We start from the raw sequence: 25,246 nt of genomic DNA, 5'->3' as shown, positions 1-25,246 counted from the left end.
GCTTACCTTCTTGTTAGTTTTGAAGTTAGTTTACTAAATAGATTAGTGGAACCCCTTGTTCGAGTCTGTGAGAGTGGTGTTGCTTCATGGGACAGACTGGGGGAGGCTGGCGGTCCGTTGTAGGTAGCAGTACGTCGCTCTCTGAGCTGGCCGTGGAAAGTGCTCCGACTAGCCGTTCCTCTGGGGAAACGAATACGATCAGGTGTGGTTGCACTGCTAATGCTGTGAGTTGAAGCAACAGGAGTTCTTTGATCGGGAATAGTGCTAGAGCAGAAAACAAAAAACAACGCTAGAACTTTTTTACTGAAGCACTACGGTTCTGCAGGAAACACAAAACACTACATTCTACAGTAAAGCATAAGCAGACACTTTTATATAGGCCAGGGTTGGAAATACCAACATTATTACAGCACTGTATGGAATCAAAACTTGTTAGAATTAAAAGGCTGCCGAAACAGAAACCTACACAGGCAGAAAAATTCAACAGGAGTGGTATCCTGGAAAAGACCAGATAAGCTAGGCATACAATGTTTCACTGAGAAGACTGATAAAAGAGCAGATGAGTAAGGTTCCTCCCAGGAAAGAGAAGCAATAGGTAACTGAAGTGTCTCCACATTCTATATACACATCTTTGAAAGTCTTGCTAATTTAAAAGCATCCTACACAAAATTCTCTACAAGCGAACTGCTCCAAGTAGTGAAGTCCTTCAGGATACACAGTTAAAAGTCTCCCACAAACTTTGACAATAGGGAATGTCCAATACTCCTAACACTAGAAAAAAAATTAAGGCTCATTATTGCAGGATTATGTCACAGACAGCCTGACACACCACAAGACAAATGTAAACAAGACTAGAAAAAATGAGAAAACACACACCTTGTGGCAATATATACTAGAACAATCTAGGACTAAAATTCCACAGCACAAAGTTAAGCAGCAGTGGGTGTAAAGTTAGTTTCACAATGATTTCAGGTTCTTACATAGGCCTGAAGTTATCTGCGCCATTGTCTATTGGAGGCAACATCATCTTCGTGTGCACAGAGGCTGACATGGACATCGACTTCTGATGTCGCAGCCGAACACTGGAGAAGGATGTAGTACAAACTGAAGCAGGGCTAGCTGCGTAAGCGAACATTTCTGTCAGGCTGTGAGGGGGTTTGGGTTCAGGCAGAGGCAGAAAGAAGAGCATGATGGACCAACAACAACTACTGCATAGAAAAAAAGCAAACTTTTCCTTCTGTTAACTGATTTATCAAAGAACACCAACTCTAACAGCCCTCTTCTATGTAAACAGCAGTAACTACCCTACACTCCCCTTAAAACACATCCTTACTATAGCACTTGACATGTGATCATTCTCTTACCATCAGCATTAGTTTGTGGTGATATCCTCCTTGATGTACAGAACCTGAGTAACAGTGCTCTGTGGTAAAGCGCTAATGTAAAGCACTGATGTAACTCACACTGGTCTTAACATTAAAAAATGCATTAAAAAACCACCAACTGCACTTTCCAAAAGACTGACAATAGCTCCATTACTGCAGTGAAATGCTTTTCTTTACACTGGATCCATGTTAAAAAGAAATTAGTGTGAGCTGGGCAAACTGTCAAATCTCAACATGCATCTGATAACTGAGGGACTTCACGGGCACAATTGAAAACAACATCATCATCATCTTTAACAAACCTAGAGAGGCCCAAACAAAAAGGCTACTATTAATCAACCTGTATATGGATGAGGCAATGAATAACGCTTGGTGTTCTCTGAATAAAGAGGTACGATGGCTGTAGAGCATCTCATATTGCTCAGCTGTGAATCTTATATTCTCCGAATCACCATTCAGGCTTTGAAGGAAGGTCTACAGGGCTGTCTTAGCAGAATGGCCAGTAAGCTGCCAGCTCTACAGTATGTTAAAATAGGAGCATGAAATCTTTTTCTTTCTTTGGGCCAAGATACTCTTTGGAGCCTTCACTTTATCTAGTAATGATAAGGATGGAAGAAAACTGAGAGGCAGCAGGATGTACTGGGCCTTTCAGGCTACACCACCATATGTCATTCATTGTAAATTTGCTTCAAAATTAAGGCAACTGTAACTCAGAAATATTGTTCAAGGTTAAGAAATCAGTAATTGTCAGTGACAGTTTCATGACACTACATTTTCACTTCAAAGTTACTTTGTGGCTACACATATTGAAATTCAAGTCCTGTTATCTCATTCCGGTATGCCAGACTTTGGAGAGGAGAATGCTTGCCAAGCTACAAGTATCAGCTGACCCACTTCTCAGGCTTAGCTCCCAAAGCACTAGTAGAAAACACCTCAGAGCTCAGACATCAGAACTGTTGGCTAAAATGGTTAGCAAAATGTACTTTGTTTTGTTTTTAACTTTTCAGAATCTAGGACATTTCATGAGTCATGCATGCATCTCTTTACATCCCGCTGAATGCAGCAGGATGCCAAGCACTACCACAATGAAGTCTGCAACACAGCCCAGCTTTTAGATTATCCCAGGGAGAGAAACTGCAAGGAAATGAACATGCACCTCAAAAGCAATACCCTGTAGTCAAGTAATTCCCAAATAACTGCTCACCAGCCTCTCAAGCACCTCCTAGCTCCTTTCCTCTCAATTTGTTGCAAAAGATAAAGGAGAAAGAATCTAGTTTGATAACACATTAGACCCAAGTTTTATTTAGTCACCTGCCTCCAAAGATGTAACGGCTAAAGGTATCAATAAGGTACCAGAGCACATATTAAAGCATTTATATCTCTTCCTCTGAAGCTTTGTTAGAAATCCTGGATTACTAGCCTGGGAACACAGAAACAGCGAGCTAACATTCACCAATTAGTGCCAAGGCTTATTAAAAATCTGAGGCTGTTGTAAATCATTTGTATTACAAATGATTTAAAGCAATTGCCTATCATTATGAAGAGCGTTTCACGAGTCCCCAAGTGCGTTAATTAATGCTCAGGCTTTGGAGGAAAGCCAACAGAGTCATCTCCAGCAGAATGCCTGTGTCAGCCACACAGTGCGTTAAAGCATGGATGCGAGACTTTGCTTCCACCAGTCTGGCATGGGTGTTCAATACTATTTTCTCCAACATCAAGTCCACTAGCTATCAGTTCTTCAGGTTCCATACCCTCAGATATTGTGCCTTCTCAGAATAAAAACAAGGATAAAAGATAAAACCAGAATGAGCAACATTTTAACACTTCTCTTCAGAAAGACTAGAGACTGTAAATGTGCACATCTCGCCTTTCAAGGCAAGTCTCCCAAGTTTTCATTGGGTCACAGTCAGGATCTGATTGGCTACGGAAAATCTAAAATCCAATCTGTAACAATTCATTTATAGTAATTTCGCCTACCTTTAACATTTGCCACCAATAGACATTTCAGAAGCACAGAAAGCACTTTTAACAAGACTTTGGATTCATACAAAGCCCAGGTTCTACTTCAGATCTTGCTTCACAGAAGAAAAACCATGACAAATTTCTAAAGCTACTTTCTGCCAGATTGAGAGTACAATAATATTAGTGATACTACAGAAACACCTGAAGGCAGGCAGTATTCATTCTGAAGAGCCAGTCCCATCAGCCATGTTGATTTAGCCTGCATTAAAGGTCCCTGCATTTCATGTGATCAGTCAAGCCTTTGCCCAGTTACAGCAACAAAGCATATTCAGACGTAAATTCTGAACTCTGTGCCAAATCACAGCATTCAGAACCTGAGCCAAAATTAATGTGCAGTTTAGTGTTAAGGCATTTCAATGAGAAGTCTCCAACTGTAAAACAATTAGCAATGCATTCTCATTATCTTTTCTTGTTTTAACCCTCTATAAAGAGAAATGAAATTTAGTCATCAAAAACGTGATAAAAGCTATACAGATTTTTTTTTATTATTTCCTGACAATATAAGTGGCAATATAAATGCCAGGCTAAAGTTTGCAGGATAAACAAATGATGTTTGGATACCATATCGACAATAAAAGGTAAATTATATAAGGATAACCAATTACAAATAAACCAGAATTAATATAGATGCCAAGTACTACTCAATGTTAACTATGAGCTTAATGCCCATACGTGACAACCAGAGAGACAGCAGTTTGCTTAGAAATTCAAGGCTGGGGAAAAAAGTAACAACTTCAAATAACAGCTCTTTAGGACTATGAAGTTAGTCCTAAATTAAGAGGACATCTGAATCTCAAGCATTCCTAGTAAGTAATATCTAGTAACTTTAAAAAATGTAATAAAGAAACTGTAGATGAGATATTGCAAAGATATTAAAGATGAACAAAAACATTATTAAACCAAGAAATCAACTGATCAAAACTATTTTGGAAAGAAAGGTTCATTTTTCAAAGGGAGTTTGAAAAGAAAAAAAGCTATTAACCTATCAAACCAAAGAAAGGATGGTGCGCTTTCATCTAAACAAACTTGGTAACATCAACAAGGACTAATCAATGAAGGCTGAGACAGACACACTACAGACAGTACCAAATAGCTGTGCTGTACTCCACAAGAGAGCTGACTGCAGGCCCATCCGGCCAGCTAGACTTGGCACTCTTCAAACTTACACTTGACTTTTTCCTTAATCACTTCCAGTTTGCTGAAAGCTAGGAGGAAGAGACAGGGTCAAATCATGTTCTTCATCCCTACGCTCCAGGAATCAAACAAGGGACAGACAGACTTTCCATTCATATCACAACTTCACCACTCTTCCTCATAGAGTGTTGAAAGGAAGGGGAAAAATTTTGTGAAAAAAATGTCAGATTTTTCACCAACTTCAACATGAGCTAGAAGAAAAGCATTTTCTTCCCACCCTTTAAAATATACCGTAACATTAGGAAAGGGTGCAGGAACTTCGGAAGAATAGAAGTACACATTCTTCCAAACTTAATATTTTTTATTAAGTACGAGCTATCTGGGCACTCTCCTGGCAATGGTCAACTACTTAATTGTTACCAGCTTTCGAGACCAGTTAAGTTCCAGCCAACTCTTCTTCACAGAATTTTAAACTCCTCAGCCAGACAGGAATTTTGGTGGTACTCTTCACAAGTTTTACTCTATACCTAACATCTGCATTCACTGTTATGTTTCTTTTCAACAACTCTCCTCAGTCTTTGGCGCCCAGGGAAGGATGGCACTAGATGTAGCTATGGTGCTAACACATGAACTGGTTAACTCCAACTCCATTGCACGCTCCAGTCAGGTTTTCATTCAGTAAAGCAAGGGGAAATCTGTTATTTCCCTGACTATTTTAACTCAGAATAGGGAGATATCGGTGCTTCCCTCCTCAAGATGAGTTCTGTAAATACTGGGAAGCAATTAGACCACAAGAGTATCAGAAAGGACCGTTACTAGTCCAAGACAATGGCCTATCACGGTCTCATCTTTGATCAAAAAACCTGACTCTCTCCATGAGACTTTGTAGAAAAATGGTATTCCAAATAGTGCCTACAAAGCCCCGTTTAGAGTGAAATGTAAAAAGAGAAAAGCCCAAGAGAGATGGACTTTGTAGCTGGGCACTAAACAAGCCTCTTCTGCAAGCATAACTCCTGTGGCCAAACAACATAACAGCTGATTTAAGATTAAGGCTGTACAAATATGACATGTACTTAACCAGACATTAGGACCTTCCTTTTACATTCTAAGTATCAAGACTGTATGAATTAAGTATAGAAAAAAAACCCAACGTACTTACAGGTGCTCCATATGGTCTGTACTCACCATTCATTAAGAATTAAACTAGACTGTTACTGATTTTTAAATTAGGCATTACGATTTTTTGGAAATGTGAAGACAAGGGACATACGCCATAGGAAGACATTTCATATACCTGTTCTCCTTGCCATTTTGTATCACTGAATGCCTATCAGCAGTGGTTCTTTCACTACAAACATATGTGTTGCGCCGTGTCATTGCTCCAGGGGCAGTATTATTCTACAATTGAAAAACACAGGCTTGTTAGTCCCTGCAAAAGGAGTTAAGTCTACATATAACTGAAGGCTGTTTTACTTCGTGCTAGTTCTAAACGGTTTTAAAACTGACAATAATTAAGTTAATATAGAAACACCTCCCAGTATTAAGGAACAATGCAATTAAAAAATAATTCTAACAAGTTTTTCCTGTATTTCATGTTGATGGCTCAACGTTAACATCACTTAAAGCTTTTAAATACCAATGTTCTCAACTACAAATTCTCGGCACGTACAGCATCCATCTACATCTGGATAGCCTATATATGGCTTTATAGCCTACTTTGAAATACTTTACCACTTGTGGGTTGTAGAATTTTCCTTTAAGTTAAAATCATACCCTTAAACAAGACAGGAAAAGCAAAGACTTAAGAAACAGATGTGGTAAAATTCAGTGGGAAGGTAAACATGAACTTTTAAATATTAAAATACTATAATACACTAGACAAGTTTTAAAAACAGGGAAGAGTAAGTCAAATTAAAAGACAAATTGAAGAAAACTTTAATAAGACATTTTTTAAAATATACATTTAAATACAAGCATAATACATTAAGGACAAGAGAACCAGGGGAACTTAAACTACAGACCTTACTTTAGAGGGGAGAAAAGAAATAGAATTACTTTGCCTCTGTCTTTACAGAGAAAGAGGGTGGAGATATGCCCAAGTTGGCGGTCAATTTTCCAGGAACGACTGAGAAGCTAGGTAATTCACAGATAACAGAATTATAAAAAGTTAGATGCAATTACTGCAGTAAAAGCATGGTGGTCCAAAAAATCATGCACCCCCAGGTTGTAGAGGAAGTAAAAGCCGGCAAGCCTTACATTTTTTCTCCCACCCCAAGAACGTAACACGGGAAACTGCATATGGTTGGAAAGTGGAAAAAACCTTTAAAAATTGTCTTGAAAGAAAAGGATCACGGGGCAAAGCAGGAAGCAAAATAGGCTACTAACTTTAAACACCACTGCTGGGGAAAGTCTTGGAGGAGGCTAGCTTAAAGGAATGACTGATCAGCACCTGGATAAGCACACGCTGAGTAAGGATGGCTGCTAAGAATCAGGCAGGAGACTTCATGCTCAACTAACCTTTTGGAGTTCTTTGAAGAGTTACTGCTATGATAGACAAGGGAAATTCAGCGGATTTTTAAAATAGCATTAAGAAAAGGTTTCAAAGAAATGGTCGCAGAAGAGAATCATGGGGAAAAGGATTAAAAAAAAGGAAGGACTAGTTCAGGTAGAAAAAGAGAGTAGCCAAACCTTTTTTGTTTCCAAACCTGAAATAAAACTGTTAAACTGGAGTATTCTTAATAACAGCACAAGCTTTGCCAATGCCATTAGGCAAAATATTTGCTACACACGGAGTCTCAGGCAACACAATGCCTGAGCTGCAGATCTAACTATGAAGCATTCTTGTCTGTTTAAAAGACTGCTGACTGGTTAGACATCTTTACGTGAACATGCAAATAAAAATTAAAAAGTCACCTGTGCAATCTCCTGCTGTTAAAAAGTACAAAGAGTATCAAGAGTTTTTTAGATTAGCAGAACTACTAATTAAATCATAAGATGTATGTAGCTGTCTCAAGGGTTCTCAAGTATTCTTCACTGGATATTCCTTAAGGATAGGCATGTGCCAAGCACCAGCAGAAGTCCTTCTGGCTCATTCCTTGCACTTTATTCCTGGCACCTCCCTTGTCTTCAAATCTGTTTATTTAAAAATAAAAGCCAAATTGTTTCTTCCACTTCCCTCCGACACTTGTTTAAACTCCTCTTTACTTTACTTGGAAGCAACAAAACCGTGTACCTAACGTGAAGTTGTGTTTGTATGCTGAGAGGTCACTCTGTGTAAGACACTTTGTGGAGCCCTCACAAATCAAATGTACGCTGAAGTATTGTACATTAATATTAGTGTATCATTTTGTTCCGTGCTCCTGAACATATTAGAGAATGAAGTACCTAGAATATCCAGCAGTTGGATATAGGCACAATAACAGGTGGCTTCCTTCTTTCCACCTGCTCCCTCAGAACATTAAATATTGTTTCCATTGAGAAGCCACCACAAAACATCAAAATGTACTGTGACGCTGCACATCTAGAAAGACAATCAGCAATCTCCGTGCTGGATCAAACTTTAAAGACTATGCATTTTCAGGTTTGGGAGCGGACAACTTTTGGTATTCATATCTGAAATCAGAGGACTCTAAAGATGCGCTTTCTTTCTGGAATGCAAAGACTGAAGGAGCAGTATACTGTTTGGCTCGTATTTCAGAGGTCAGGAGAGGAGATTCAAGCATTCCGAGCTTTCGAATTTCAGTTTTAGCAAGAACATAGCATTGGTATTGGGGCCTTCATGCTTTTTAGTGTACAACCTTTCACAATTCATCAAGATAGCCATTCAGCTACGACTTTTTTGTTTGGCCAATGTACAGACTATTGATCTCTGGACATGACTAAGTGGCTCAGGTGCAGAGCACAAGAAGCCTGAAACTGCTGTCAACAGCACCACACTCCCTGAAGGAATGACAACCCGGAGCGACAGGGCTAGGTGCGCTACGTTCATCCTTGTGGCATCGTCTGCCTTCTTTGCAGGTGTTGACACTGCGAAGCGCACGTTAAGACTTCTGAGCACATGGACAAGGTCCAAGCGCAGAACAAAGGATGAATTTATGGTACACGAAAGGATGAATTTGTGCTCACTGCTTAGGCAGGCTATTTTCACATTAAGAGTCAAGACAAGGATTGGAAAAAACTTTCAAAAGAATCAGCTGCTGACTTACAACAACGAACCAACCTACTGACTTCACAGCCCTAATTGCTTTACGGTCCTAAACGACTGTCCAAACATACCATCTATTCTCCTCTCCCAGCTTACTTAAAGCTATACTAAAAGCTCCGGAGCAGCCTCATTACAAGCATCAAGGAAAAATCCAAAGCTGTGAGTAATAAACAAGGAGTTATTAGTGGCTGCCAACTATACAACCTCTGTAGCAGGTTTTCGTTATTAATTTGGTATTTGCCCCATGAACTTGAAAATTATCTGCGCTTGTTCAGCTTGCAGAACTATTCAGTTTGCAAGAGTTTAAACGCTTTGTCAACTTTAGAAGTACAGCTTGGAGCCCCTTACTCCAACCCCAGACATAGCTATCTGCTCTAGAAGCACAACTCTTATATCCTTAAGTGCATGCTTGTAAGCTTTGTTATTTATTAAGAGCAGCACACAACTGGTCAAGGGTCTCCAGTAAAGACCAGTTCTACTACTTTTGCTCTATCTGTTTTTAAACAGTATTTTTCTGTCCAGTGATCTTCTCACCTTATTCCTGATTTTAGGACTTAAGAGCTCAGTGAGAACAGGAACTCTTTCCACCTCAAACTTTATTCGACTTTAGGACAACATGGCAACTCCAACATCCTTTTTTTCCCTTCTAGATGCATGCCAATACCGTAAGAAATAAAACTCCCTAATCAGTTCCAGACAATGTGTAAGAAGTCAATGCTTCCATTCATCTCCAACAGCCAGAAAGCAAAAGACTGATCTCTAGCAGGGGGCACAAAAGAAAAATTTTGCAAAAGAGTTTGTTGCACAGTCTTTGGACATGAAGAGGTATAAAGAGACAATTTTAAACCCTAATTAAGTGACATAACAAGTCTGACTCCATGTTCACCACCTTGTCCCATTGTTGGTAACACATCAGTTAGATCAGCTGCACACCGAATCAGAAAAGAGAAGTATCCTGTGGTTATGAGCCCGAATTTTATTTCGCCTATAGTAGTACAAAATTTGAAATAAAACTACTGGAATAAATCCCCAGGATTTGGGAGCGGTGTAGAATAGTACATCAAAATACTGAAGATAGTATTAGGTACTATCTTTAGTATAAAGATACTAAACATAGTTGCAACTGTGATGTACCAATGAGTGAAGTCCAATGAAGGATGAAATGGATTTGATTATCCTACCATTCTGAGATGTAGTAGCTAAGAAAAAAGAATCTGAATGGTTTCTGGGAAGGGGACAAAAAAAAAAAAAATCAGAAAAGGGTCCCTCAAAATCATGAGCTCTTGTTCATGTTCATGAATAACAGCTGCTATGCATCTTTCCAAGGAATCTCTTTGGCTGAAATCCTCCAGTCAAGTCACTATCCGCCAATAAACCAACAGAAAATACAGAACCAATGAAGTAAAACAAATCTTACTTTACTACTTTTGCTTTAGATTGTCAAAAAGCTTTGAGCTGAGGAAGTTCTGTTCTCATTTGCAAGTAATGTTGCTGAGTATATGACAAAATATGACAGCTTTGTGCGATAAATTAAACTGAAATCACTCCATTGCAATTTGAATAAAGGACTGGGAAGTTATTTCTTCTGAAAAGAAGGAACTTTTTCAATAGAAAATCCCAAAGTTTTTGATATTAAATGTTACGTGCCCCAAGAATTTTTATGTGAAAACAGATTTCCAACTTTGCCTCAGAGGGAGGCACCAGAGAGTATACCAGTTAAAGCCAAACTGAACAAAGGATTTTCTGGTTTTGGCACACTGCCTACTGCTCAACCCTGTGAATCCACTAGTCATGCACCTTAGTGTGTTTTTTGTCACTGTTGTTGAGGTTTAGGGGCAGGTGGGGGAGACCTGCAAGGACAAAAGCCAGGCACACCACTTTTAAACACAGGCTGAAATAAGCCTTTGAAGAGTTTTTAGAGCTATGTTTCTCCAACAATCTTAATATACATACCTATGACTTGAAATAGCCTGTTTGGGAACAATGATTATGTGGCTCCTTATACGTATGAAACTATAAATCAGGATAATAAAAATAGATTTCATTATTCTGTACAGAGGCCACAGAAGAATAGTTGGTGATATCAGAAATACCTCACACGAAATTTCAGGGGACAGCCTTTGGGTTCAGTTTTTTTTCAAATTTTTTTTTTTTTTAAATACTAGCTACTGGTGCTTATTATTTATACCTATTAAATACTTCAGAAATAATAAGAGGTAACTTGAGTAGCTGACTGATACAGGGCGGGAGGGAGGAAGCAACAGTATGAGATACCTCTATATTTACTTCTCATGAATCAAAAGTAAAATCAGCACCACTGAGAAATCACAGGTTTAACACTTTTCCCCCCTCAAAGACATTTCATGGTTTTGATAAATAAGCACTTCTACTTACACTAGGAACAGCCGAACTTTTCTTACGTTCAGGAATATCAGCCTTGTTGGGATTGCTGGCATTTCCAAGCATTGGACTAGCTGGTGCAATTCCTCTTCCTGCAACAGCACTACTGCTGGATTTTCTTGACTGGATTCCTTCCTCTTTGAGGTCACTGTCTGTAGTGCTAGTTTGGCTTCTTTTGGGATATGCCACTACTGAGGGGATGGATGGTCCAGCTTAAAAATCAAACAAACGAAACAGAAAAGAGGTTTTTCTTCCGAGAAGTTTGGTAGCTACTTTTCACTACACTGGACATGTATTCACACAAGAATCAAAATAATTAACACAAGGAATCAGAGTTGCAAAAAAGTAATTATTGAAATTATCAAAATACACGTATTTCAGAAGATAGTAAAATACTGTGAAAACCGAAAACCTTTCCAGGTGAAGATACCACTTGATTACCATAAAGAACTAGGAATTTCATGGAGGCTTCTGATATTTTGAGTACTGACACTGGTTTGACTTGCTAGGAAAAACCCTTTAGAGTCATCCTAAAGTCCCTTTAACAAGTAACTGATTCATTCAAACCAACTAATCTTCCATTAGCAAAAAGCTGGCGCACGCTGTTCAAGCCAATTTCTGATAAAAATGGGCTCCTGAGACACGCATCTGGTGACACAACCCTGGACCTCCAGTAGCACTAAGGGCTGGCAGACTGCACTCCTGGAACGGCCCAGCAGCAGCAGCGGTTTGCTGCCAGGCTCCCTGGGTGTGCCAGGAACACTGGCACTCTGAGAACTCTGAGAACACACAGGAACTCCAGCGTGTCCGAGAATGAGGCAGCCCCTTCCCTAGTCCTGAACTCCCTCTCGCTGGACACTGGGAAAAGCCTGTGGGGATGTCAGGATCGTGTTTTCTGTCATCTCAATTACATCTCCTCAGAAGAGGATACATCAAGATACATCAGCTTTGTAGTTACTGTTTTAATAACAATTAATCAAAAAGTGTGTATATATACACACACGCAAAAATACATAAAAATACATACAAAATATAGAATACATATATGTTAAAAAAATATAAAAGCATCACAAAACACAGTAACCATCATCCCAGGAGACTCTCCCTAAGGAAAGCAACCTCCGAATGCACTTGAGGTGTTTAAAAGTAGACCTAAACAGAGACTCCTTTTACGAGTCAGTGTCTGCACAGAAAGATGTTTAAGACATTTAGAAAACCCTAAGCTACTATCTTGCATGCTCATTAAGCAGAAGAGTCCTAAGTTTGTCTGTCAGTGTACTTTAGAAATTCAGTTCCTGCAGGACAGTCAAGAGATACCACCCTCAGGAAGCAGGAAACAAGAAATATTGGCAAAATGACATTTCTTCAAGCTTTAGACATAAGCTGACCTACTGGCGTCAAAAGAAAACAAAAGCTGAACAGACATACAAGAGCATGGGGGGAGGAGTGATGTGCTTTTCATGAAAAAGGGCGTTGCAACATTCTCTTCAATTTGTGTAACAAGACTTTCCCAGCACAGTCAGGAATGCAAGGGACAACACAAGGCAGAATAAAAGAATTAGGTTGGTGTATTCAGCACTCCTCTAGAGGCTGTTTTGACAGCTTTGTAACAAAATCAATTAAAAGTCATTCAGTAGATTATCTGACCACCATGTTGTGAACTGCACTGCTGCCATCCTCCTTACCTTTGGGGATGGAGACAAATTCAGAAACCGAACAGAACTGGAAGACACTATACTCTGCAACACTGAAAATGAGAATTGCTCACCGTGATCGCTGTACCGCCGCTGTTTCTGGCTAGAAGATATGCTTCTCTGAACTTTGTGATGAGGAGATTGTCCAGTGCTATTATTAAGATCACTACTCGGCCTAACTTTGGCAAGCGAAAGATTGCTGCTGGAGCTTGAATCACTTGCATCCAACTACAATAGAGAATATTAAAACAAGGAGTTCAGGCAAAACAAATTAAACATCCACCACGTTATGGGAACAACAACAGGGAGACAGAAGAAAGGTGGTTCTGGTACATAGGAAATTCTAAGCAATGAAGTTGCTTAGAGGCCCCAACTTCTCTTAGATTCTTGTGCAGCTGTTGTAAATAAGCAGAATTTGCTGCTCCTCAAAGGACAATCAGATAAAAGAAAATCCATCTCTGCTTTCAGTATTCTCTTAAGACTTCTCTAAGATTTTAACAGGAAGAGAGGATACATTTTGTAAGAAGCCACCACACCAACTCCTCCAGCAGAGGAACCAAGAGCAGCTTAGTGATGCCGAGCCCTCTCGGCATCACACAGAAATGTAATCTACAGTGCAAGAACTTCTTTAGGTTGATCACTCCTGTGCCTTGGTTCTCTTAAAATATTCACAGCTCGACATTCACACTTGAGCTCCTAGACTAGACAGGACAGTAACTGGCATAAAGTCCTTCAGAAGAGTAACTGAGCAAGCAGGGCAGTTTTGGAAAAACCTAAAGACAGATCAGGGTCTTTTCTCACTCAGGGTGAGAAAAAACACAGAGAGCATTATTTAGACAGTTGACACTTATCATTAAGAATAATGTTATTTTAAGTGTAATGGACTCCTGTGTAGGGATGCAATTCCAATAGTTACTGACTTAACTTTTGCTTCTAACTTTGCTAAGGACACTTTCCGATTCTTTTGCATTTGTAGGGATGGTACTTACCTCTGACGATTTCCTTCCTAGCAGTAAGTATGTAGCTGTGATTTCATCATACTTCATTTTACTAAGGGACTCTTGAATTTCTTCTTGAGAATATCCCATTCCTACCATAATATCTAAAAACAAACACACATTCTGTAAGTAACAGAAACACTCTGATGTTTAGGCTGGCTGAGTGTTTAAGTTCAAGAGAAAATACGGAACGTTTAGAAAATTAAAACAATTAAGTGTGAGAACATAAGCCTGATGAAACATCAATATTAACAAAAAATATTTTTTCCAAATGTCAAACAAATACAGCGTGGTAGAGGAAAAACAACCAACCCATATCATGCTAACAGTATCATATTCTGAAAAAGACTTGATTACCTATTCTTTTCTGGTCCGAGATGTCTAGTTCTGGTTCAACAAAAGGTTTAAGTTCATCCTCCTCATGCCCTGCATTGATCCACCTGTCCTTCATAATTTGCTATAAAAGAAAGGGTTTTCTTAATATAATACACTTACCAGCAAAGAAAACGAGCTGTTTAAAGAACAACTTCCCTATCTACCAAACACTAAAGTCTTTTCTAATGTTTCTTATCCAAAACAGGCCCCAGCATACGCTCAGTTTTGTTTTGCTCCAGTGAGCAGAATCAGCTATGCCCATCAAGCCAAGCTGCTTCCCAACCATCTTCATTCCAGCACAGAGCTGAAAGCTAAAAGCCCATAATACAGACCAGGAGCAGAGTGAAATCTCTGACAAATCTAGTAGGTCCAAGGCTCGACCATGGAAGTCTATGGAAGCCAGTTTTGGCTTTTTCTTCTCTGAGGGGGTACAAAAGGCAGGCAAAAGGCAACCACATCATAACCTAGCAGCCAATACTTCCAGTTTAATTTGAAAATGTGGAAAACATCCTGGTTGATCATCCAGTAATGCAGGAATCCACAAGGTGGGTTACCAGGATATCAGGAAAAGTTACATAACATATGCAGTGTAGTCTCACATTCCTTTTGAAAGTAACCGTGGAGTCAGGTGTCTTGTAACTCCAGTGAACAAAATCTTAGAAACTAAGTCATATGCCCTACTCAACACTCCCCCACTCCTGAACCCACTCCAAATAAACTATTCAGGAACAGTATGTCAATAGCAAGTTACAGCTCAAAAACACGGATTGCAAAATACATTGTCTAGCTCTTTGATGCAACTTCTTTGTGCCGTTACCTCTAGAGTGCCTCTTTTTGTTGGGTTTAGCACCAGGAAACGTTTGAGGAGGTTTTCACAGTCTGTGGACATGTAGAAAGGAATCCTGTATTTTCCCCTAAGCACTCTTTCTCTAAGTTCCTTGGAAACAGAGGAACAGACAGTAAGTTGTAAGTAGCAAATCACTTAACACATTCAACACGCCCGGTATGTTCTACAGAAACGCACCTTTAAGTTCTGCCCATCGAAAGGAAGGGATCCACTCACAAGAGTATAAAGAATAACGCCTAAACTCCAAACATCTACTTCAGGTCCATCATATTTCTTCCCCTGAAAGAGCTCTGGAGCAGCATATGGTGGGCTGCCACAAAAGGTGTCCAGTTTATTTCCAACTGTAAACTCATTGCTAAAACCAAAGTCAGCTATTTTAATGTTCATATCTGCATCTAGCAATAGATTTTCAGCCTGGAAGAGAAAAGAATAGTTTGTAAGATGAATCTACAATACTTTAGAATGTTATTGTCCATTTTTAATCACTCTTAAAAGACAAAAAGCTGAAACATCTCTTAACATTCCCTTCCTTGCAAGGTCTTTAGGAATGCTTTAGTTGATCATATATCCCCTATTTTAAAAAAGACTCTGTACAATGGCTTCAGACCATGGGAGCTGTTACGCTACCTGAAAACTGTGTTATTACCACCTATCTGTTTTCTCCACAGAAATGCATCTTGAGCTACTGTAACTTATGTTTTGATCTAGTAAGATGAAAACAAGAAATAGTTCCACTATCCATACTTCATGCGGCATTCTTGCACAAGTTTGATAATATATGTAACCTTTAAGCTTTTTTCAAGTGGGTTGTTTTTTCTGGTGGTGGTGTTTAGTTTTGGTTGGTTGGTTTTGTGTTTTTTTTTTTTTTAAGGGACAAAGCTATGATGTTCAACAAATTATGTGGTAATGCTACAAATATAAAAGGCACAGTTTAAAGAAGGGATATACTGTTTCATGCCAAGCTACAAAGAAGCTGTACTTCAGTTTAATCATTACAGCTGGCAATTCATTCTGTTTGACACCAAAACTTGTCATACCTCCATCACACCTTTTTGTTTGGTTGATTTTTAAAAGATCTCTCAGCTAACACTGACCTGCATCAGATTTGAATCCGACCACAGAGCAAGAGGCCATCTTTTAGCAGCCACTAAATTTCTGTATTTTAATAGGCTTATAGATCCTCTTCCTTTTATTTAAAATGGCTCTACACTTACAGATCCTCTTCCTTTTATTTAAAATGGCTCTACACTGTAAACGTTCCTCAAAATTTGCTATAGCATATGCAAAAGAATAAACAAACCAGAAAGCTTAAAATACACTACATTTTATTGGCACAACACACACACTTTATGCACTTTTTCCTACTCACCTTGAGATCTCTATGAACAATATACTTTTGATGGCAATACTGCACTGCAGATACTATCTGGATAGAAAACAAACCCAATTATATAAGTGACATCTCAAAGAAACAGGAATTTTAATCAAAAGGTTCAACACTTATTACTAAAGCTGTACTTATCCACTCAGCTACACAACCAAGTACTACAGTGATGAGCGTATTTGGGGAAAAGCTGCTAAATAACTTGGGTGTTTGTTATTTGATCTGTTTGGTTTCTCCTACACTTGAAAGAGGATTTTGTTTTTCCTGTGTGGCTAATTATAGACCAGCAGAAGCAATGACTTTCAGAAAGGTTACTGAAGTAGTTCCATTCCAATACTACGTACAGCTATAAAAGCTTTCCCTCTAAACTGAATTCTTCCAGTTCCTCTCCAAAGGTGATTTTTCACGCTGTAGCATGGAGAGAAAAGGGTAAGAAATGGGCTTAGCTACTGGAGAAACCACTGGGAAACCGCCTGTTTGTCAAAACTCTCACAGTGAAAAGAAACTATGCATCTGACAGAGGTCTGCTAAGTATGTATGGTTCACTGTATTTTGTATACTGTACGAGTGTAGCAAGCTAAATGGGAAAAAAACCTCTCTTGCTCTCAAGTGTAAGAGAATAATTTCTTCCATCATAATTTCCAAATATCATTAAGTTTTTCCTGCTTTATATAGCAAACTATAAGCTATTTATACAGTCCAATGTCCTAGTACATTGCTTTAGAGTCATAAGCATAAGCATTGTGGCAGAATTCTACACATATGGAAAAGCTGGATAAAGTCTCACTGTTACGTGATCACTAATGCGGTCAAATACATTCAACTGTCATGCATACCCGGTCAGAATGGAGGCAAATGTTATAGGGCTTCTTAAAGTAGAACAGCACATAAAAATAATCGACTGTGATAACTACAGTTAAATAAACATTTCTATTCTTTGTTCAAGTTTAAGAAGATTTCCAACACAGAATGATGAGGTATCATTACTGGTACAAAAAATAACTCATCCTCAGACTGCCCAGCTTAGCATAAGGATCCTGCTGTACTGGTAAGAAGCAACGGTTCTCTCTCCCAGTATTTAAAGTAGGTGCAAGTTAAGGCTCTTTGTAGGTCAAAGAACTCACCTACCAATTAATTTTGCATTAAAAACATAAGCACCAATCTTTGGGCCCCTGCATGACTGAATCACACACGTGCAAAATGCCACCTTAGACACCAAGCAATCTATGAAAAGTTGAAATATTTCCATTCTCTACATTTTGTTTTCGCTTGTTCTGTTACATACTGGCTCCCTCTTCTAGACTACAAGTTCAGCTTTTTACAGTTCCTGAAACTGCCAAAGTGCTCCCACACCACCACCTGTACATTCGTTTTGGTTCTCCTTTCTTTCCTTCTCCACTGACATTACTTTACCGCCAGCGACAAGCTCTCTCTGCAGTCTGACAGCACGACAAACACCTCGAGCATTACTCAGGACTGCAGACACACAGCACTATACCACTCACTCCTAATCTGCTTTTACTCTAAGAGCAGGTCTAGAAGATGATCAATCAGTAGCTTCCTCTGGAGATGCTTTTGAACTACTCTGCATTGCAACAGGATAGTACACAGAAGTGAGTCCGATCTTAATGGAAGGGCAATAATGCAATGCGTATGATAAGTGAGGAATAGCAGTCACAGCTGAATGAAAAATAGCACAAAGCACAGCTGCACTGGATTGACTTGCTTGTCTTCCACCTTCCATCGCTGTTTCCACTGGCAGCCCCCTCACCACTAATCTGCTTGAGTGTGGGAAATTTGCTGATGCTTGGCAGGTGGGGAGAAGAGGGGAAGAAAGCAGACCTTTTTGCTAGAGGTAACAATTGGAGAACTGAAATACTTTTCTTGGGAGGGACTTCAAAAATCCATATAATCACAGGCTTTAAAGAACAAGTCAGAACAAGCCATATCTAGGCAGAGGAAACTTTCTTCATAAGGATTAAGTGACAAAAGGATAGATAAATGGCCTCTCAAGGTCCCTTGCACACTGCCACAAGTATTTTATTTCTTAACTGGAACATACAAGTAAGATGTATTTTGTGGATTTCTTTTTATTTTCCAAGATCTGTCCTAACATCTACCAGTATTAAAAATTCTAAACTTCAGGGAAACAGTGGGAAGCCTGAAGGAGGCCAAGATCTACTTGGCTGCAGTGAAGGAAGAGAGGGAATTAACACACGAATTTTGGAAGGCCCTCTGCCCTGAGTCTTGGCTTCCCTTTTTTGCATTAATTCTTATCTGGATGGGCAGATTTTTCTTTGGAAAAAGGACGGTAAGATCAAACCAGAACTGCCTGGAAGCCTGTATCAGAGGAAGAAAAACGAGATAACATGAAGAATGCAAAACGTTCTGGATTTGAATTTCTCACACATGACTGCACAAAACGAGTTTGAAATGGAGAACTGCAGAGCGTGGCTGCAATTTTAGCATTTGTACTCTCTCCTGTGTTCCTTGTCAAGTGTGACTGGAATAATGTGATCCCTGTGTTTTACATTCTTTTTTCCTGCTAAAACCTTAAGAATGCATTACAAAACTGACCAAAAAAATTTTTTTAACAAGAATAGAGAATTACCATATTCTGCTTTTTGCCTACTAGAGAGGAAGTACCTCCTCAGATAAGACACAAGTGTTTGATCCAGAAATCACATCCACTGAAAGAAGAAACATGATCTGAAACCAAAATAATAATACAACCTATTGTAAGAACTAAGCTCAATAGCACGGCACAACTGTTTCTTCAGTTTAAAGAGAGCCACTGTCTGCCTGCTAAAACCTTAAGAATGCATTACAAAACCGACCAAAAAAATTTTAACAAGAATAGAGAATTACCATATTCTGCTTTTTGCCTACTAGAGAGGAAGTACCTCCTCAGATAAGACACAAGTGTTTGATCCAGAAATCACATCCACTGAAAGAAGAAACATGATCTGAAACCAAGATAATAATACAACCTATTGTAAGAACTAAGCTCAATAGCACGGCACAACTGTTTCTTCAGTTTAAAGAGAGCCACTGTCTGTTAAACCAGTTAGCAAATTAAAAAGAAAGAAACCCCTGTTATGTCATAAGTCTCTAAAATAAGAACAGCTGCACTGAATCAGATACAAAGTCTACAGAGAGCATTCTCCCTCCAACAACGGCTAAAAGCTATACAAAGCTATTCTAGGACTACAGTAAGGGGAAATGAATGGGTTTATGACCTGCAAGCCCAGTAAGATCTAGTTTCCTTTGACACTGTCCCACAGCCAGAGTCCTATTGTCTAGTAAATGCCAAGCTCTGATCAAAGTTGCCAGACTTCTGTCCTGCTCTTCTCTCTAGCAAAGTGCAATGAGCTCGTGCTATAGCTTTTCTCCTTGGGTTACTACTAGGGTTCTCTCCTTTCCCAGGCACTCATGCTTTTGAAGCTCTCAAGAACCTCCCATCTTTCAGAGCAAAGTCCTCTAACATTGGTAGCCAGGAAGTCAGCTGTTGGAGGGAGGACTGAGCACAGCTGCCTACACCATGAGACAAGACCTGCAAGAAGAAACTCAATACTGAAAACGTAATTCTGTGTATGGATTCAAGTGAGGCTGTTTATGTATCTTTGCAGACAGCATTTAGTCGAGTGAAGTACAAAGAAACAACAACAAAAAAAAAGCTGAGAATTTGAATTGGATAAAGATCAACTCTCAATGGGTCAAATAGCTCAGCAGGTAACCACCATTTAAATTCTTTCACTTCACATTTCTTTTTGAAAAATGAAGTTAAATATATCCTGTATTACTCACATTACCCCATAAAATTAAGCACTAAATGTGCCTATAAAACATGTTTGACCTGTTTCCACAAGTTTTCACTTAAAGGAGAGTCAAATCATTAGAAGAAAATTGGCAACTATTGAACAAACGTGCAATTTCAATGGAATTACTGCAAGATCTTTTTCCACACAGCTCCTGATAAAAGACACTGAGGACAAAGAGCAGAGAACCATACCAACAAGAGTTTTCCACACTGACATCTGAGAGAGAGCAGCAAATCCTCTCAGGTTACTCTGAAGGTCTTCAAGTGACATTACAAAGAGCAAGGCAAGGGCCTGGGATTTAAAGAGGGGGCAACTGCTCCACAACCCATCACATCTACTCCAACACAGAACAGAGACATATCAGAAACCCTCAATCAGAAAGTTCTCTACCTGCCAGAACATGAAAAGGAGGGAAGCAGCTTTAAAAAGACATGTAAGAGAAAGGAAAAATTTCTTTACTACCGAGCTGCATAACTCCAGTAATCACATATCACTTCTGGGGATATGAAGTCTGCAGCTGCCTTTTTTTTTGGTTTGTTGGTTTGGTTTATGGTGGTGTGGATTTTGCTTGGTTGGTTTTTTCCACAAAAGTTTAAAGAAGATAAACACAAGATATAAAGAGATGAGTAAAAACAAAGGAACGAGGATTTCGTAGAAATGCTTCTGTTGCCTCCTTATGTTAGATTAAGTACATTTTTCTCTCTCTTTACTTTCATTGCTACTTCTGAGCTTTTTGCTTGTACCACATTCACACAATTCTCACTATATGAGACAGAGGAAGCAAATCAGCTGCGACACAGTTTCCTAGTTCCCAAATTGTTTCTTTCAGTCACACTACCCACACTACACCCAAAGAATTGTCCAAGTTTTTTTTTTTTACAAGGCATTTTGTGAGAGTCATTAATTAATTTTCTGAAAGTCTCATGTATTATATCAAATTTATTTTATTTTTGTATGGCTGCACTTAGGAAGTGACGCTCTCAGAGCCCCCCTCTTCCAGCAGTGGAACTGACTGTCATGTCATTGCCACAATTCACCAGTTTAAAACCCCTACATATCATTCCATAAAATGCTTTTTTCCCTATTAATTATTTTTAAATTTCATTAAGCAGGAGCATATCTTTTATATTTATTAATGTTATCTAGGTTATCCAAGTGACCAAGGGGATGTAAATAACGTAGGCATTTATAAATTTCTGCACAGGAGTAGAAAATAAAGTGTATCAGGCCAGTCAGATCTGCAAATGAAGTCCCAGATGCTACAAGAGATATTTGGATTTAAATTAGTTAGGCAAAAGTAATTGGTTATGTTCAATAGTGCTTCACTGTAGAATGGAAATGCTTTTAACAGATCAATAAAATTCCAATATTTTTGCAGGGCTAGTTTATCCATCATAAAGAAAGCTAAACTAACAAGCCTAGAAATTACTTTTCCATGATTTTTTAGAATGATTAAATTGCGTCTTTTCATATGAGTGGATGCATGCGAACTGACCCCTACTGCATGCACTGCCTGCATTTTAACTTGCCTGTCTGTAGCCTGTTACATCTGAGTAATTTCCAAAATACTACAGACCAGCTGAAGTAAGAATATACAAAACCAACCCAGAGAAAATGCATTTTGGAACAGAAGACGCTTCCAAACCAAGCAGTCCCTGCGGTCTGGCACTGGTGGACACCCTGGCACACAGCACTAAGGAAACTAGCACCACTGAATGAACTAGTAACTCCTTTAAAGTACTACTGTAACCCAAGTTTTCGTCTCACTCAGGGCTACAAGTCCACAACATGCTGAACACTGCTAGAAGTCAAACACAAAGGACAGCTGTTTTACTCATTTCAGCATTAAGAACAGAGGTTGAAGAGCTGATGTAGAGGAATGTTATACATACCTGTCTAAATTTAGCTCTAGCCTCCTTTTCCTTCATTCTTCCATGTGCAACCAGATAGTCAAACACCTCTCCTACAATTCAATAACAAGATACGTTAATGCCAATATCAGAATCTAGAGATTCCTCTCTAGCACTTGCCCACAGCAGCTTCACTGGAATGACTGTACTTCCAGTTTCCAATTACAGGTGAGAACAAGGTACAAATGCTATGCAATTTACTACAGAGTCAGCTCTTATACAAGAAAATTTTAAGACTTAATGAATGATTGGATATAGTCCAAAAAAAGCCACTTCCTTCCAATTATTTATGATAGAAACTGAGCAGCATACTTCTGTTTTGTAAATAAAGACGACACCTACCCCTTCACAGACTCTCTCACGTGGGCTTCTTTTGCTGCTGCCTTCCCCCCCCCCACCCCAAAAGTTTCATATGAGAACTTCTGATGATATTTGTAAATACTGTCATGCCAGCACTAGAAATCTTAGCTTTAACCTAGGCTTCGAAGTGGTACCCATAAGGAAGGTCACAATAATAAGCACAGAAGTTGACAAAAATGCATCATGCAACCATCAGATCGGTAAGATACACTGAAAAGGCTTACCCCTGAACAAGCCCTGTGCTGCATGGCTGGACTTTTTTCCATTTAATCAATTCAGTCATTTTATAGCACATCAATATGGACTACAGTGTTTGAGCTTTAGGTACAGCCAACTGGCCAATGAAACACTGACGTGTTTGTGAGAGCATGAGATACTTTTATTAAAACCCAGTAATCACATACATAAGAAGTCCTACAACTAGTATCCAGTTTTTAAAACCCTTTGCTAAAATGTAAAATTAATAAAAACTGTAGAAATTGATCAAATATCCTAATATTCTCTACTGAGCAAGAAAACATTGTTTTGTCGACAGCCGCCTCACAAGGGAATAGCTGAGTAACTTCACATTTATTTTTTAGAAGAAGCAACTCCAGAGTCATACAGCTGGAAAAGTTAGAACTGAGGGAACATCCGGATTTTCTACAAAATAGTACTACTTGCCTTTGCAGTGTATTATTTAATACTCAGATAACTCGCTCAGCTCTATTTCACAGCTGTTTCTTCAAAAACCTTGAAGGAACAAACCTGAAACTCCTTCACAATTCAGGGAAAACCACACCAGAGAAAGAACTATCCCCGATTTATGTGAAGCGTTGCAGGTTGTAGCTCTAGAGTCTTTCATCCTGCAGCCATGGAGTTCATATGCACCATGCGCAATCAGTATCTTGATACAGAGGAAACACGGGAAATTTATGCTTGCCACTAAGCCACCAGCCACTCCTGTTGTGCACAACTTGCAAAGGGTTCTGCTCACAGCCTTTTAGACCAGCACAGCATGTGTCTGCATTACCCTAAGATCCTCACCGCTTTACGGAACCGCTGGCCCTTCTACCTCCTAGAAGCTCATCACTAGATGGCAACAGGACTTCACTTTAAAGTCTAGTACCATCAAACAGCAGGAGAGATGCCTCCAAAAGCATCTGTACTAGCCAATATTCTAACAGTATTTTACTAGCTTTCTTTCCATTTAGATAAATCTTGGCTGAGCATTCAGGGAGATGCTGGAAAAAAAACCACAGACAGGTAGAGAACCATTACTCGATTTACAGTAATTTGTTAAACTTGATGTAACCTAGTGTCAGAGTCAGAATTCAATGCTGATTTTCTCGGAAAAGAAGTCTCCCAAATCCAAAGGAAAGCCTCAACTACTTGAGATTCCCAGCTGCTGATGCTAAAGGTTCACACTAACAAACTGAGTGCTATTAGGTTTTAGCCAGCAAGGCGTAACCTAAGCCTGAATACTCCGATTTTAGCTCTGACAAAAGCATCTGACGTTGCACAGTGGATGTTTTTTGCACCCCCCTCTACAATCCGGAATAAATGTTTAAGTTCCCCTTAGAACAGCATAAGGCTAAGCCTAACAATTCTTGACAGCAAGAAGGTCTGTGATTAATGTGTCAAATGTCATCTACATCTAAAAACCACAAGTTGCCATACTTGCGCTTTCGAAAGCAACAGTTAAATACAGAAATGTTTAATCCAAACATGTTTTTACCAAGTATCTTACATAAAATAGGACATCAGAGGTAGGGAGCTGAATAAAATCAACTGAGAAGATTGACATTTGTTATGGACAGGAACAGTCGATGGTCAAATAAAGATTCCCATTAAATTTGAGTTTTGGAAACAAAGCAGATGTTACTAAGTTGCAGTAAGTTCAGAATCTGGTTTTACAAGCTATAATTATGTTGTCCAAATAAGTTCAAGAGAATATTAAAGATTTTACTTAGTATTTTGCACTACCATGACGTTAATATTTGCTGAAAAAGAAAGCAAAACTTTGAAGAAAACAAGTGCTTTCTCCCACTTGGCAATTTGTTTACTTATTTCAGCACAGAGGTACTTACCCCCACTTGCATATTCCATTATTAAATACAGAGTTTTTTCAGTTTCAATGACTTCGAATAGCTTCACTAGAAAAGAAAGCCATTTATTAATCAGTTAACTAGTTGCAGAAGTGTTATGCTAACCCCAAAGAGAATTCTGTCAGAGAAAAAAACCCCAAACTATTTTCTTGCTGCTGACAATACCAGACTATGACTCTACAGAAGCTTTTTCTGTCTAATGTTCTGAAAAGGAAAATACTGTAACAAGTGTGGTCAATTCATGCAGAACAACATTTTCTCATGAAACAATACTTTGCTTCTGTTACATGGGAAAAGCAACTAAACTGAGCAGACTTCCAATGATCTGAGCATCAGCAATAGCCATTTTTATACACCGAACTAGCATACATGGTGACAAATGAGTTATCAATCGGTTCGCTGGCAGTCCCGTAACAATACCACATCATTTAAATGTACAGCCCTGAACAATCTCTTGACCACTTCTTGGTTTTCGTATATACCTATTTTTAATGAGAGCCTGAATTCAGTCAAAATCAGTATTATAGTCAAAAGAAGCAAAATTATCAATTAGCTATGCAAACAGTTTTGTGCAAAGAGACCACTTTTTTTTTTTAAACACACAGCTCTGAAAAAGTATTTATTC

General features: G+C 38.9%; 1 protein-coding gene across 2 annotated transcripts in view; it reads right to left on the bottom strand.

Annotated features, from left to right (window-relative positions):
- MARK3 (MAP/microtubule affinity-regulating kinase 3) overlaps window positions 1-25,246 on the bottom strand; it is a 49,466-nt gene that overhangs the window by 10,353 nt on the left and 13,867 nt on the right. The window contains exons 4-15 of one of the 2 annotated variants that reach the window (XM_010143796.1): window positions 24,604-24,669; window positions 22,157-22,227; window positions 16,429-16,485; window positions 15,237-15,473; window positions 15,030-15,149; window positions 14,195-14,294; window positions 13,829-13,941; window positions 12,914-13,067; window positions 11,140-11,357; window positions 5,836-5,939; window positions 981-1,145; window positions 7-264 (exon numbers count right to left, since the gene is read on the bottom strand). In XM_010143796.1, coding sequence (XP_010142098.1) covers window positions 7-264; window positions 981-1,145; window positions 5,836-5,939; window positions 11,140-11,357; window positions 12,914-13,067; window positions 13,829-13,941; window positions 14,195-14,294; window positions 15,030-15,149; window positions 15,237-15,473; window positions 16,429-16,485; window positions 22,157-22,227; window positions 24,604-24,669 — 1,663 coding nt within the window. The remainder of the gene's footprint in view (window positions 1-6; window positions 265-980; window positions 1,146-5,835; window positions 5,940-11,139; window positions 11,358-12,913; window positions 13,068-13,828; window positions 13,942-14,194; window positions 14,295-15,029; window positions 15,150-15,236; window positions 15,474-16,428; window positions 16,486-22,156; window positions 22,228-24,603; window positions 24,670-25,246) is intronic. The other variant, XM_010143795.1, reaches the window with a different exon arrangement.

The sequence above is a fragment of the Buceros rhinoceros genome, unplaced genomic scaffold (genome assembly GCF_000710305.1).
Source record: "Buceros rhinoceros silvestris isolate BGI_N320 unplaced genomic scaffold, ASM71030v1 scaffold21179, whole genome shotgun sequence".
NCBI classification, from domain to species: domain Eukaryota; kingdom Metazoa; phylum Chordata; class Aves; order Bucerotiformes; family Bucerotidae; genus Buceros; species Buceros rhinoceros.
The sequence above is the reverse complement of the archived record's forward strand: the minus strand, read 5'-3'. Positions and strand labels throughout refer to the sequence as shown.